At 38.6% G+C, this 15,318-nt stretch overlaps 1 protein-coding gene across 1 annotated transcript in view; it reads left to right on the top strand.

Moving 5' to 3' along the window:
• The window catches only part of KNDC1 (kinase non-catalytic C-lobe domain containing 1), a 129,276-nt gene that overhangs the window by 31,427 nt on the left and 82,531 nt on the right, over nt 1–15,318 (top strand). The window contains exons 4-6 of the mRNA XM_084635433.1: nt 6,442–6,588; nt 8,890–9,007; nt 10,247–11,259. Of these exons, the coding sequence (XP_084491559.1) occupies nt 6,442–6,588; nt 8,890–9,007; nt 10,247–11,259 (1,278 nt within the window). The remainder of the gene's footprint in view (nt 1–6,441; nt 6,589–8,889; nt 9,008–10,246; nt 11,260–15,318) is intronic.

The following is a 15,318-nucleotide window of genomic DNA, read 5'->3' as shown; positions in this document are numbered from 1 at the left end:
CATTGTGTAAAGAGTTGTCACTTTGGATGGGCTATCACCAGCAGGAGAGTGAATTTGTGTGGGGGGGTGGAGGGTGAGAAAACCTGGATTTGTGCTGGAAATCACTTTAGATAAGCTATTACCAGCAGGACAGTGGGGTGGGAATAGGTATTGTTTCATATTCTCTGTGTATATATAAAGTCTGCTGCAGTTTCCACGATATGCATCTGAGGAAGTGAGCTGTAGCTCACGAAAGCTCATGCTCTAATAAATTGGTTAGTCTCTAAGGTGCCACAAGTCCTCCTTTTCTTTTTGCGAATACAGACTAACACGGCTGTTACTCTGAAACCTTTATAAGAGTGGTTCTTATAAACTTGGGGAAAACGCCATCAAGTGGATGGTTGCAGAAATGCATTCTATTACCATTTTACCCCAGATCTATTTCCAGAAAGAAGTGGTACACTTAATATGTGTAAGTGGCAGACTGCCATATGTAGTCTAACAAAGTAGACACTAGGTTTTAGATCCTTCCTTTGCAAACCAAGTAGGATCTTTAAAGATATTTTATAAATACAAATGGAACATACCAACATTTCAGAGAGCTACTAATATCTCCGACTTATGAAAAAACTTCACAATGGTGTTCTGTGAAAGGGGGTGTGATGCACAATACATATAATTCATTTAAATGAAATACCAAATACACAATTGTCAGTAAAACCGTAATACTACACTACTCTGTATCTGGAACAATGGATGCCTTGTTAAGGATCCAGCAACCCCCTACTCTTCAATTAAAGTTCACAATAAACATTTGAAGTCCCCAGTAATGCCTTCACCAAAATCAGGGAAAACCAAACTTGATGCTTCTAAGGTGAAACATGAGATTGTTTATAAAGAATTAAGGAGGGTAGGAGGACAGTTCTAATTGGTGGATTTTTAAACCCTTTGCAGATCACCTCTTAAGCCTGCAGCTTAGTGCTTGAGTGATGATTGCTTACCCCAATCTGTGGCCCTGGGTAACTTATTTCTGAGGGCAGAGAGGAAAGGGTGGTCTCGCACTTGTGGGTCAACACTTTTGTGGATAAAAACAACGAGGAGTCCGGTGGCACCTTAAAGACTAACAGATTTATTTGGGCATAAGCTTTTGTGGGTAAAAAACCCACTTCTTCAGATGCATGGAAGCAGGGGTTTTTTTTACCCATGAAAGCTTATGCCCAAATAAATCTGTTTAGCCTTTAAGGTGCCACCGGACTCCTCATTGTTTTTGTGGATACAGACTAACACGGCTACCCCTCTGATACTTTTGTGGATGGTTGTTCTTAAACCAATCTCAGTCCTGGAGTATGGGCAGAGTACAGGTGATATGGCTGAAGATGCAAGGTAAGTTGCAACTTAATTCCTGGATGATATCACTTCTACAGGTGATACATGTTTTCACTTCTGCTGCAATTTTCTTATGAGGGTCATTTTTATAGACTGTATATTAAGTATTCGTCAGATATAACTGCCTATTCCTTGTTCGGTGTTCGAATTCTATGAATGCAGACACATAGACACAGCAGTATGGGTTAAATGCAGTGTCTGCAACTTCATTTAACTAACTATTAACTTAATTTACAGTCACAGCACTCCAGTGCATAACTACCTAGCTGGACGCTTCCAGTATAAATTTCAAGCAGAGGTATCAAGAAACCCAAATTTGGAGAAAGGACTTATTCCCTCCTTATCATCTTTACCTCTGGATAGCTAAAGTATCTGCTCTGTGTGAGATAGGAATTTTAAGATGAGAAGAGCCTCAAACTGCACAAGAGAGAGAGTGGCACCCACACAGTTCTAAACTAATGCCCAAACAAATGTTTTTGAAAAATCCCTACCTGGAGTTAAATGCCCTAGATTGACTCATGTTAACTTACAATTCGCACAGGAAACTCACCACAATTTGCAACAATTAAAATGGATGTTTTGAAAACCAGACTCCTGGGGGGCAGGGGGAGCAGCACAGCTGTGCCAATTATAATATGCGGGGGTGGAATCCCTTTCTGACCCCCCTGAAAGGGTGATTGGCCCAGCCCTGCCACTAGAGGACACCTATCTAAAGGGAGGAAGAGGGAAAACCGTATAAAGGGATGGAGCCAAAAGGGTGCCAAACACTGGCCATCCACATCCAGAAGGTGCCCTATATGCCCTTTAAAGGGGACAGGGGAAGCCAATGGATCTCCTCTGTGAACCCAGCAATGATGAGTTGGTGGAGGTGAGGCTGATGGCCTACCCCTACACCCACCTTGTGCTTCCCCATCTTTCCCATTCCCACCAACCCCCCCCCAGAAACAGGGGAGGTTCAGGTGGGGGGAAAAAAGCCATAAGAATATCTTCTCTTTGTACCTACTACAGCATACTTGAAAGGAAACACTGTAATTGAAAAGTAATGTCCTTGACCAGTTTTTTTTAGTGTTCAGTTTACTACTGAAAATATTTGCTTTATTAAGGGCAAATCTTTTACACAGTCAATCTCTTCCTCATTCTTGATCCTGAAATGGAATCTTGTGGATATGTCAGTCTGCTTCTATGGACACTGTTATGGTATAACACTTGTGGGTTTTTTTTTGTTTGTTTGTTTTTTTTTACTTGAATGTAACCTGTGCATTCATTTCTCTACAAAAGACATGCTTGATCACTCCCCCAAGGACTTTATGTTCTAAATTAGACAGACAATCTAGTGCATTGTGCATTTAAATTTCATTAATAGGGAATGGCTCCCGTCCATGGCCAAGTAACTTGGTTGCTGTGCTGAAAGTCACTGTAGTTTAAATGTGGGGGGAGAGGGTTCTCGGAGCTTTCCGAGACGGCTTTGCTTATGTGTTTATTGTGCTGAACAGCTAATCCGAAGAAGCAAACCTTTCGGGTAGTGTGGGTTGAGGACTTGGAGTAAATAATTTGTCCTTCCATAGTTGTAGCTCTGAAATAAGCTTTTTTTAAAGAACATACTAAGTGCTACAGATTCAGGTAACTTTCAGAATATTGTTACTCTTGTATCTTATTCATTATTTACAGGATGAGTAAGTAGGTGTCCAAGTTATTCCCACAAGTGCTCTCCATATCAAGCTTTTCCCTAACCACTGCTGTATTATTGAGCCTTAAAACTTTATATAAATTGTTAGAATCATACTAAATTCTAAATACCAGAATCTCTTGAAATGTGTTGAGCAAAATATGTTGTCTTGTTAAAATTGATGTACACCAGGTAGAGGAACTAAAAATGCCATTTGGGGTTTTTGTTTTAAATCTTGCTTCATAGAATTTTTTCATTGGTTGTCCCAATTGCTTTCAGTGCTTCCTGAACGATAGGGCTTCCTGCCCTGCACACACTGGTATAAAGTTTCTCTAATATTCTGACACTGTCACTCTAAAGTGAGTGTAACTTGCTTTTATTGAGATTCAGTAATTACACAATTAAATATGGTTTCAGAATAGCAGCCGTGTTAGTCTGTATTCGCAGAAAGAAAAGGAGTACTTGTGGCACCTTAGAGACTAACCAATTTATTTGAGCATAAGCTTTCGTGCGCTACAGCTCACTTCATCGGATGCATAAAGTGGAAAACCAATTTATTTGAGCATAAGCTTTCGTGAGCTACAGCTCACTTCATCGGATGCACAAAGTGGAAAATACAGCTCAAATAAATTGGTTTTCCACTTTATGCATCCGATGAAGTGAGCTGTAGCTCACGAAAGCTTATGCTCAAATAATTGGCTAGTCTCTAAGGTGCTACAAGTACTCCTTTTCTTTTTACAATTAAATATATTGTCAAAGTCTATTGAATGTAAATACGCTTATGTTAAAGACTTTCCAAATTTTAGAGCATAACTAAGCTGTTCTTGTAAAAATGCTAATTTTGAGGAGGGCCATACTGAGACATGCTTTATTGAACACAATGGTGCAGTGTGTTACCAATTATTTGGTATTCATGCATACAGAAATGTACAGAATTACTTTTTTATACTTGTGATTATTTACTGGGTATTAATCTGCCATTTTATACTGAATGTTCAGCATAGCCCCAAACCCCAGTCTATTCCTATGTTCCAAACATAACAATATAAAAAAGGTGAAGGATTTGCCTCAGTATTTTCTTGTTCCTTTTTGGTGGTGGTTGTTCAGTTTCAGGTGTTCTGTTTTCTAAAGAGAAACATAAAATCATTTTTTACTTTCAGAAATGAAGTATCCAACCTCAAAGTAAAGGAATAAGTTTTGATAAATCTTATGCTTGATATAACTTATGCTGGTCACTGGTTTGTAATTCAGTCTACAAAACTGGCTATAAAACTAAATTCTAGGCTAGTGGGAAAAAAAAACTTTCTTCAGTGGAAAAACATGTGCTTTACAGCTGAAAGTTCTAGTACACAAACAACAAGTACATGGCTACACGTTCAGCAGAGTTAGTGACCTAGACTCTGTGCTTCAGAAGACTGTTGTTCCTTGTTTCTTTTACAGCTATTTTGCCTTCTAAGAATGCTACTACCAGCCTGATCCTATAAACATTTACTAAAGGGCATAGCACTTATATCGGGGGTAGTCCAGTCAGTGTTAGTGTGGGATTCATCCCCCTGTTTGGAAGTGTAGTAGTGGTATGGCTAGGAGACTAGTGAGAGTTCAGAAATGATTGCTTCCATTATCTTGCTATTCATGTTTTAGGCACCCAGACTTCTTGTTTGTGTAGCTTTTTACCAGTGACATCAGTGTTTCTCATCTTATCACAGGGATTCTACCAGACTATCAATGATCCTTAGTATACATTGTGCATTTTCTTAGTTACCGAGCACTAACGTTAGTCTGTGCCAACTTTAGTTAAGTGTCTGAAAGAGAGTGAATAGAGCCAGTCCTTTGTGTTTAGCTGCAGTTTCTCCCTCCATGCAAAACTGTAAATATTTTTGAATATTCTTATCTAGACTTATGTCTGAGACTTTCAAAACATGCTGTTTTAGGATGACGTTATTCTCATCCACTTAATAGTGCAGTGCTGGATTCAGGAAAAAAAAAGTGTACTGTTTCTAGGTGTGATGGAAAAGATAGCTAATTGAGACAATCTTCTGCAAAACAGTTGAGTAAATTCTAAGGAATGTTCAGTTCTCTTAGATCAGATCACATGCAATTCACTGACCTAACTGTCACAACTATGATGTTTGCTTACAGAAAGGGATGGTACCTCTCAGTTAAGCAAACAGGTCAAGCCCTGTCTATGTAAGTCTGCAGCCCTTATGCAAAGTCAGGCAAGCGGTCCTCCTGGCTTGTACGTCCATGAGTTTGGCCGGAGGAACCTTTTCTAGCTGAACTAGAGGTTCAGGTTTGACTCAGCCTCCTGTTAGAGTAGCTCCTTCCTCCCTTGCCTAAAATCAAGGCAATTCTGCCATTTAGAAAGAGCAGAAAAATGGCTTGGCCTAGAGGACTGGATGAATTATAAAACATGGCGAACTCAGTCAAAACAAGGCAGTTAGACTGACAAGCTCCTGTCTATAGCTTCACTGTGTAGTGTACGTTTGGTCATGCTTTTTAATCCGTGAGGGCAATATTCAGCACCAGCAAATGCCTGTCTACATAACTTCCTCCTCCAAAGTTACACTCGCATTCAATTGTATACTTGGTTAGAAATGTTACTATATGATAATAGTGTGCTCTAAACAGAATTTGAAAATACAGTCTAAACCAAATCTGAAAGTGCTGGCTTACTGTTTTGGTTCTTTTTTCTTTTTCTTTTCCCCCCCATTTTAACTAGAAAAATTAAAATGTTTCTCTTATCTGGATTATATGACAAATTTAATACTTTCAAGTCAGATTTTCAGAAGTATTCAGCATTGGCCTAACTCTACTGTTACTGAAAATCAGTGGGATTTTACCATTGAGTGAAGTAGGAGCAGAGTTAGCCCAACACTGAGCAGGTTTCAAAATTCTTATTTTGAACTCTAAAATTCTCTAAAACTCTAAAATTCTCATGAGACCGTAAAATGAGGCTATCACATGGATGTTGTATGGCCTGTGTCCGTTTATCTGAGGTGAATTACACCTTTTACCACATTACCAAGGCCTGTGTCAGAAATCAGACTTGGGCACCATAAAATCTTCCCATAGTCTTCTGTCTTGCTAGGTTTCATACACCTAGGAGGATAGAAAGCTTTTGTATGCAAAATGTATCTGATATAAACTTGAATCAACCATCAGTGGTCATAAAAGAAAAGCTTATAAGCATGCAACCTGGTATTTCTTTTTATTTATGTTATAAACATGCTCTTCCATAAAATTGTTAAAAATAGTTCAACTTTTGGACACTGTAAAAATAACACTAAAGTAACACTTTCAGCTTCTGCTAGGATAGAAGTTATCCACATAAAATAAATAGGGATATGGCTTGTTTTCTTTATGGTGAATTGATAAGGTATTAAATAACTTTTACTTTAAACTTCATGCAGGCACATATCTATTCTTTGGGTGCGACACTGAAAGCAGCAATTGAATATGTGACAGAGTCTGAGATGGAATCGGAGTTTGGGCAGGATCTACAGACTCTGCTGGAACAAATGCAAGAAGAGAATCCTGAAGATAGGCCAGATATTGAGGTAAAGTATCTAGCTATGATTTTTTTTTAAATTTTAGTAAGCTAACATTTTCCTTACATGTGTATAAGACATAGAAGATATTTTTAAATTTCATATGTCCAGGTTGTATAATTGACCTGAAGCATCTTCCGAGTTAGAAGAATTCTTTCATTTCCTTCATCTCCAAAGTCTTGGACATAAATGTAGAGAAGAGAGGAGAAATTCCTTGATGGTAATTGTAGTTCCGAGAAGGTTGTGTAAGATGTGGATCCAGAGTCTCCCATATGCACTATCACTTGATACTTACGATTGGTTTCTTGAGAGATCTACTTTTGAAAACTTTAGAAATAAGTAAGAAAAGAGGATATTATACTACAAAGGAACCCATGTTGTGGCTCTCAAATGTTACTTTGCTTGAAAACAAGAGTAGGGATCAGAGAATCAGGCTTATGGTCATTCTACTTCTGGGCATTTCTGGAGCATTCTTTACTGATAAGTACTATACCTGTGTTTTATTACTGATGAGTTTTTCTGTAATTGTACAGCTGTTTTGGCAAACTGTTTCTGATTAGATGCCTTTTTAACATTCTAAATGTTTGTTTTACCATATTTATTCTTGTTTTATCTGTTTCTAATTGTTTACCAAAGCAATTCGTAGATGTGGCTCTCAACCTTTCCAGACAACTGTACTTTCAGGAGTCTGATTTGTCTTGTGTAGCCCCAAGTTTCACCTCACTTAAAAACTACTTGCTTACAAAATCAGACATAAAAATACAAAAGTGTCACAGCACACTATTATTGAAAAATTGCTTACTTTCTCATTTATACCATATAATTATAAAATAAATCACTTGGAATATAAATATTGTACTTACATTTCAGTGTATAGTTTATAGAGCAGTATAAACAAGTCACTGTCTGTAATTTTAGTTTGTACTGACTTTTTTCTAGCACTTTTTATGTATGCTGTTGTAAAACTACACAAATATCTAGATGAGCAGATGTACCTCTCATCTAGACCTCTGTGTACCTCTAGGGGTAAATGTACCCCTGGTGTATAGGATTTTGCAAAGTTATGTATTCAAAGAATGTGTACATTAAGTATTGGTTCCCTTACCCTTTACTATTTGACTTTCATGCATAGTTTTGCTTTAATTTGTTTACATTAATTTTCCATTATATAGTCCAAGAATACTAGGAAGTTTTTAACTTGATTTTTCTTTGTCAGTGGGTTTCAATTTGTTCAGTATGAAAAGGCTTTACCTTTTCCACCTGCAGTCAAGAGACTGCTATCAGTCCTTTGGACAGATTCTTTCTCTCCATTCTGCTCCCTTTATTATGTTCACTTGCCATGCAGATAGTGGAAAGCACCTGCAATTCCCCTGCTGGGGATTATCCAGTCATGGGACAGTCCCCATGGGCAAAAAACTGGTATGCCCAGCTCCTACATCTTTTTCCCCATACCTCCAATGCAGGCAGGGAAGTGATGGGAACATATATTGTGCTCACAGCTATCCCCAGATGACATATGGCCCCTAGGAGACTGTTGTCAACTGATATAATATAGACCATTCCCCATACTGCTCAATGATGGACTGGTGCAGAGAATCAAAGAGCTGTTACTGACTGGTTGTTCTCAGTTTCTCCTCTTTCTGTCCTCTCTTCTGGGCTGTTCTGAATGGCGCTGTGGGGTATGGAATTTGCAGGTACTCCCCTAGGTTCAGACTATCCGGTTGAAGCCTTAGCTACTTGTCCTGTCCAGTCTGGCATATAAGCAAACAATGGGTCAACCAGAGCCACTTTCTGTAACGCAGCAGGTGACCAGAAGGACCATCAAAGCAGCTGCTCAAAGCCCTCCTGGCACACATCATCACTGTTCCTGGGACTGAGCAGTGGGATGCAGTTGGGAAGGTAGTGCTCCCCACCTCCTCCCCTTAGTGACAGCCAATTTGTAATTAAATAAAAACTTTCATATGAACATAGGCCACAGTTTAGAGCCATTATACTTATTTTCATTTTGAGCATTCAGAGTAAATTATTTATAGAAATTACATTTTAAAATAGTTATCTTTACCAGTCATTTCTAATATTTCCTATATCTAAAACTGTGATATGTGACATTAAGTAATGCTGTAGTAGCCCATGCTAGAAATAAATTAATGTATAGTTAACAATGTAATGTACATACAATATATTGCAAAATGTAGGTCCTATATACTAGTATCTTGTTAGAAAATTACAATGTGCTATGTATGATAACATGAGCCGAAAATTTATTTACCTTAAATAACCAGTAAATGTTTTAACTTTAATTGTCTACAGAGTATCATATCATTATGTGAAGAAAAACTGAAGTTTGCTTCCTCAAGTAATATTTGTCGAAGTCTATCTGCTGTTGGAAGAAGGGTGCTTTCAATAGAATCATTTGGTACTTTTCAAGGTAAACTTAATGTATTTCAGATTAAAATAATATATTTCAGGAAGTCCAACAAGTGAATAGTGAAATCAAAGAACGTGATCTGGAAGTATCATAGAATATCAGGGTTGGAAGGGACCTCAGGAGGTCATCTAGTCCAACCCCCTGCTCAAAGCAGGACCAATCCCCAATTAAATCATCCCAGCCAGGGCTTTATCAAGCCTGACCTTAAAAACTTCTAAGGAAGGAGATTCTACCACCTCCCTAGGTAACGCATTCCAGTGTTTCACCACCCTCCTAGTGAAAAAGTTTTTCCTAATATCCAACCTAAACCTCCCCCACTGCAACTTGAGACCATTACTCCTTGTCCTGTCCTCATCTACCGCTGAGAATAGTCTAGAACCATCCTCTCTGGAACCACCTCTCAGGTAGTTGAAAGCAGCTATCAAATCCCCCCTCATTCTTCTCTTCTGCAGACTAAACAATCCCAGTTCCCTCAGCCTCTCCTCAAAAGTCATGTGTTCCAGTCCCCTAATAATTTTTGTTGCCCTTTGCTGGACTCTCTCCAGTTTATCCACATCCTTCTTGCAGTGTGGGGCCCAAAACTGGACACAGTACTCCAGGTGAGGCCTCACCAATGTCGAATAGAGGGGGACGATCACGTCCCTCGATCTGCTTGCTATGCCCCTACTTATACATCCCAAAATGCCATTGGCCTTCTTGACAATAAGGGCACACTGCTGAGTCATATCCAGCTTCTCGTCCACTGTCACCCCTAGGTCCTTTTCCGCAGAACTGCTGCCTAGCCATTCGGTCCCTAGTCTGTAGCTGTGCATTGGGTTCTTCCGTCCTAAGTGCAGGACCCTGCACTTATCCTTATTGAACCTCATCAGATTTCTTTTGGCCCAATCCTCCAAGTGTTATGTTCTGTCCCTGTACTCATTTTCTGTTTTTTAGAAAGAAAATATAACCTATTTAATAACACTTGGATCAAAATATATGTGGATTCTCTTTTATTAGGAAAAAGCCAAACATTCAGTGACAAAAATAAACTTACACTGAACAACTTTCTATTCTGACTTGTGATGACTCTCTCTAAAATTTTGTCCTTTCTGATAAAAATGACATGCTCAGAGAATTTTGTTTTTATAATGTATTTTAAAATGTGCTATGGGGGGCAAAAAAGCTGAAAAGCATAAAAGAAAAGTCTTAGATGAAAGGTTTAAACACTTTTTTAATGTGAACATCTGTTTTTGCATCTAGACAGCTGTGATAACATATGGAAAGGAAAAGTGTGTCAGAGAAGTGCGGGATTTAAATTATACACAAATGAAAAAAACAACATAGAAGGTGATTCCTCTACAGTGGAAGACATGACAGCAAGCTATCACAGAGACTCTTCTGTAGCCAATGTGGCCTTGAATGCAATAGAATGTGGTTTAAAGGAAATGCGAATGGATCTGGATAATGAAAGATCTCAACATTCACAACTTGCAACTGAAGTTAGAAAGAGCAAAGAAGAGGACAAGCATGTAATATATAATGAACAATTTGCTAACGTTGTTTTGGAGACCAAGTCACTTACTAATGACCTAGAGAGAGATATTTTTAAGAAAAGTTTGAGAAAAATGAAAACTTTTCCAAAGCTACCACTTGAAGTTACAGACACAAATAATGTTTTCACATCTCTAACAAACAGTGGACTACTGGTTCATAAAAAACTATCACTAACACATGAATCAGTACCTCTAGACAATAATCAGGTTGCTGCTTCAGAGGGAAAACTTAGTCCATTCAATGTTAATAATCCACCAAGAGTAAAACCAAAGATTTACCAGGTCTCTGATCTTCATTTAGATGTATCTTGTATGTGTACGCAGGTCTCTGGCATGTATCCAGAGGAATATATGCCACCCTTTAATGGTAAAAAGAAAGCTTCTCTTTCATGTAATCATATAGAAGAATGTTCCCATGCTACCTCCAAAACTCGACATATCACTAATACATTAAAAAACCAAGATCAATCAGCTGCTGGAGCAGAAGTGGTAAACAACTATATGGCACTGGAGGACTATATTGAAACTTCTCAAGGATCAAATGAAAATTGTTTATCACAGTTTAATAAGATGGCTTCAGTGTTATCAACAAAAAACAATAAGAATGGATATGGGTCAAGCCTAATTAGTTCTCCAGAATTACTCACTGGTGTGATGAGTACAAACAATAATGAAAATCACTGTGGAAGCAGAGAATCAGAAGTCAAAAGTAATGAGCAGGTAGTAAAAACAAAATCTTCATTATATAGTTGCTGTAGTCATTTATGTGGAGAGGAAATGACTTGAATACCATGTGTTATCCACGTCTTTCCCCAAATTAACATAGCTATATAGAGTAGAACCTCACTAACCTGCATGCTTTACAATTCACATCATGAATTTGGTCTGTTCCCTTTTCTCACCAAAGATTTTTAAATAAGGCCTAAAGTAAGGTGTCCTGATTGCTAAGTCTTCCTCATTTTAACATGTTTCCAGGCTGTACTTGTGTATGCTCACTAGTACATTACAAAGTGTCAGCATATAATTTAAATTAAACTCCATTTGTCGGGATAAAGCACAAAGTGTATTTTGAAGAATTATCTTGGGGTGTTTGTTTTGGAGGGGAGGGTCTTTTTGTTTTTTAGGAGATTCATATGTTTTGCTGACTCACAGAATTCACTAAGTTGTAGTGGACCTTCCAGGCATTAATGAGAATTAGAGTACTTGGGTGAGCTCCTGGCTTTATTGAAATCTCTGACAAACATGCCAATGTCTTCAGTAAGGCCAACATTTCACTCTTTCTTTGTCTTTTAAAGCCACATACATATTTACGTTTATTTCAGAAATGTATAAAAATTCTGTATTCATCTTCCATTCTAAAAGGCCCTTCTTTATATGTGCTACATTACATTTCATAATATGCATGTACTGTATGTGTACATAATTGCATTCTGATACATTGACCAAAAATGTTTTGCTTCTATGAACAGCCAAATAAAGGGGGTGTGTGGGGGGAAGAGTTGATTCCATCAATGTACACTATTAGACAGTTGAGGCAACATTGCCTCCTCCCCCTCAAAGTTCTCAGGGTGGACAAGTTTGGTCTCTGACTAGATGGTTTTCTCTTGTGTCACACTTGAACAGTCAGGAGCAATCCATGGAATACGAGAATTTGTGAATACCTACTCCGGTTGTTTAAGCTTCTCAAGTTATGCTGTGACTTGTACAGAGTGAGCATCATGAATGTTCAGTTCTCATGCTTGATTTGCATAATTTTGCCGGGGGGGGGTGTATTTTAAAAATAAATAAATAAAATTCTTCTCTAAAGGAAAGATTGATCAACCTGCCTTCCGTAACAGAGTGTCTGCTGCATATCAGGTCTCAACTCTGAGGTATCTACCCCCTCAGCCTGAAAATAGCAAATAACTAACAGATATCTAACTGAAGAGCTTGTGATGCAGGTAGGCTCCTGAATTATCAAAAAGGAACTCCATCTCGGAGATTTTATACCCTCACTCCCACCCCTACCCCCACATTGTTACTGCCTATCAGGATCACAGTGCAAGCTCCATAGGGTTCAGTTCGCAGGGAATTCTGACTATAAACACGGTGTCCCCTGTGTTCTATTCCCCCCCATGGATTTTCATTTTCTTGGACTCTTGGATAAGATCTGTTTGTTGCAGGTAATTATTTCAGTTTCTTCTGATCTTCTGTTATCACCCATTTAATCTACACACTCTTTGGGGGATGGAGAAAGTCAGATCGAAAATCAATCTTGTATCTTTTTTCCATGAAGTGATTATCAGTTCCTCTGAGTTCCTATATGCCTAATTTATTTCATAGTCGTGTGTGTGTGTGAATATATAGCGTGCTCCTTCTGGACACACATTTAATAAGTGTTCATTACTTTTTACCTCCTCTCTTCTGGGTGATGAGTAGAATCCTTCCCCCCTTGAATTCAGTGACAAAACTCTCATTAACTCTCATGGGGTAAGGATTGCACCTGGATGTTACTCCCATTATTCTAATTCTCAAAGGAATAGTAAATATGATCTGAGCAGAAATGACAGACACCAAGCTTGTGACAAAGAAGGCCACAGATCATAGACATGTACTGTCAGTAGAAGGGAGGGTTTTACTGACTTAGGTTCTCAACTTCCTGTCTTAGTGAACAGTTCTACGTAAAACTTCAGGCTCCGACACACAAACACTTAATGCTCAAGAGACCCTGTTAAAATCCAGAAGCTCTCCTAGGTCTTTGCCTAAAATAGGGTCTAGAAGAAATCCTACTATTTAAGGAGAGGGCCATTTAAACCTACCAAATTATCTCTCTGCAAGTTCTAGGTTTTTTACAAACAAAATATTGACAAAGACCTTGCCATCTGTTCTGTAAGGCATTGTGGCACTGCTCTGGTGACCCTTAAAGGGAATCATTGAGAACAACCTATGTCCAAACAGTTCCTTAAAGTTCTAGAATTAAGCTGTCGTCTTAAGCAGATGTTTTCCCACCTACAGACTAAACACAGAGTTGAGGGCTCTTTGTAAATCCTCCTTTTGAAGGAAGTTATTTTAAAGCTTCTAGCAACTGTCTCTTTGTTTTTAGTAGCAAATGATTTTTCTCCTCTGATTTCTGGCACATGGTAGTCTTTGCCTACAGGCGCTCCTCCCCATTTTTAAAAAACTCTATTCTTACAGAATTGACCGAAGTTCTGTGACATCCTTTGTGCACAAGTGCCACACCCAATTTCACCAGTGTCAGAATTCTTATGTCCTTTTTCCAGCGGGGCCAAAAAAGATTTTTATATAACTTTTTTTTCTTGGCAATGAACACAAAATTTGAATCTGAAAGTTTTTTCATTTACTGCAAGGGAACAAAGAGAGGGTGTGACTGCAATAAGAATGTACTTTACCACCTTTTCTCCTGAATGGGTAATGCTTATGTGAACAGATCTGAAATGCTACTGTGTACCAGGCATTATATAATAGATATGCATATGTCTTCAAGTGCAATTTTCAACAGAACTGTTCTAGCATCTCCAAGTATTCTCTAATTAGAAAAAATGCTAATTAGTGATTAACCTTGTCCACTCTGGAGAATAGACAGGGTTTTTTTTTTCTTATCTGTCAATAGTATTTCTCCAGAGGACAACATCTGTCTGTCTAATATCCTAACCCTGCTTCCTATGTGCTTTACGGCCAATTGGCAGTACTAAAAATGCTTACTTGGTATTGTCCTGCTTCTCCAATGTATCTTGTCAGGGCACTTAGTGATAGCTTGCCATTCCATAAATAAACATTTATTACTTCAAGATTGAGTGGGGATCCTTTATTTCTCTAACCAATTTCATTCCAATCAGGTGTGTCTCATATCTATGCTTTTCAATATTATTTTTTACAAATATGGCTTTCACACCAGAAAGCCACTAACAGGAACCTGGAGGTAGATTATTTTGGTGCTCAAACATTTGTGTTCTCTTGGTCATTCATATCTAGTCAAGTGTGACAGAAGTGAAAACCCACCTAGGTAGAGAATGACATTGACTATTGTTTTATCATATGAAATATCATTTAAAGGTAAGAAAATTGTATATTCCCAGAATGGTGCTCCCTAAGAGAGGGCTAATGTGTTACTTATTGCCTCATTATGGCTGTTCATAAGATGCCAGCATATGTTTCCATAATATACTACTATTCTTGGCATAAAAGGCAGGCATAGTTCAGATATTTATTATTCCCAGATGTTTGGGTGTGTAAAACTGGTATCAATAGTGAATTATAAGAATATCGCTAAACAATTTTACTTTTGTTCTTTACCAACATCATTCTCATTAGTAGCCAGATGGGGCATACAATACATAGTAACGAATTTTCACGTTAAAGTGAAAAGTCATTAATGCCTACAATATATATTAATCAGTAATATACAGATAAAATGTTTTATCTGGCACATCAGGAACCGGAAAGCTCTATAAACTGGCATTTCTGATCTTCATTGAAATGCTGATTTACAGTCTGGTTGGCACAGGGCCAGCAGGGAGTTGGGGCGCGGAAATGAGTGAGGACCGCGGGCTCTGGAAGGGAGTTTGTGTGCAGAAAGGGGCTTAGGTGCAGGAGGGCGTGCTGGATCTGGGGGCCGCCCACCTGGGACAGCTCACCGCAAGTGGCAACCTGTCCCAGCTGCTCCTAGGCAGAAGCATGGCAGGCAGCTCGGCATGCTCTCCCTCCCCACCCCAGCCCCGAGTGCTGGCTGCGCAGGTCCCATTGGCTGGGAGCTGTGGCCAGTGGGAGTTGTGAGGGCTG

The sequence above is a fragment of the Lepidochelys olivacea genome, assembly GCF_965140295.1.
Source record: "Lepidochelys olivacea isolate rLepOli2 genome assembly, chromosome: 7".
NCBI classification, from domain to species: domain Eukaryota; kingdom Metazoa; phylum Chordata; order Testudines; family Cheloniidae; genus Lepidochelys; species Lepidochelys olivacea.
This window is presented reverse-complemented; position numbering and strand designations above follow the sequence as displayed.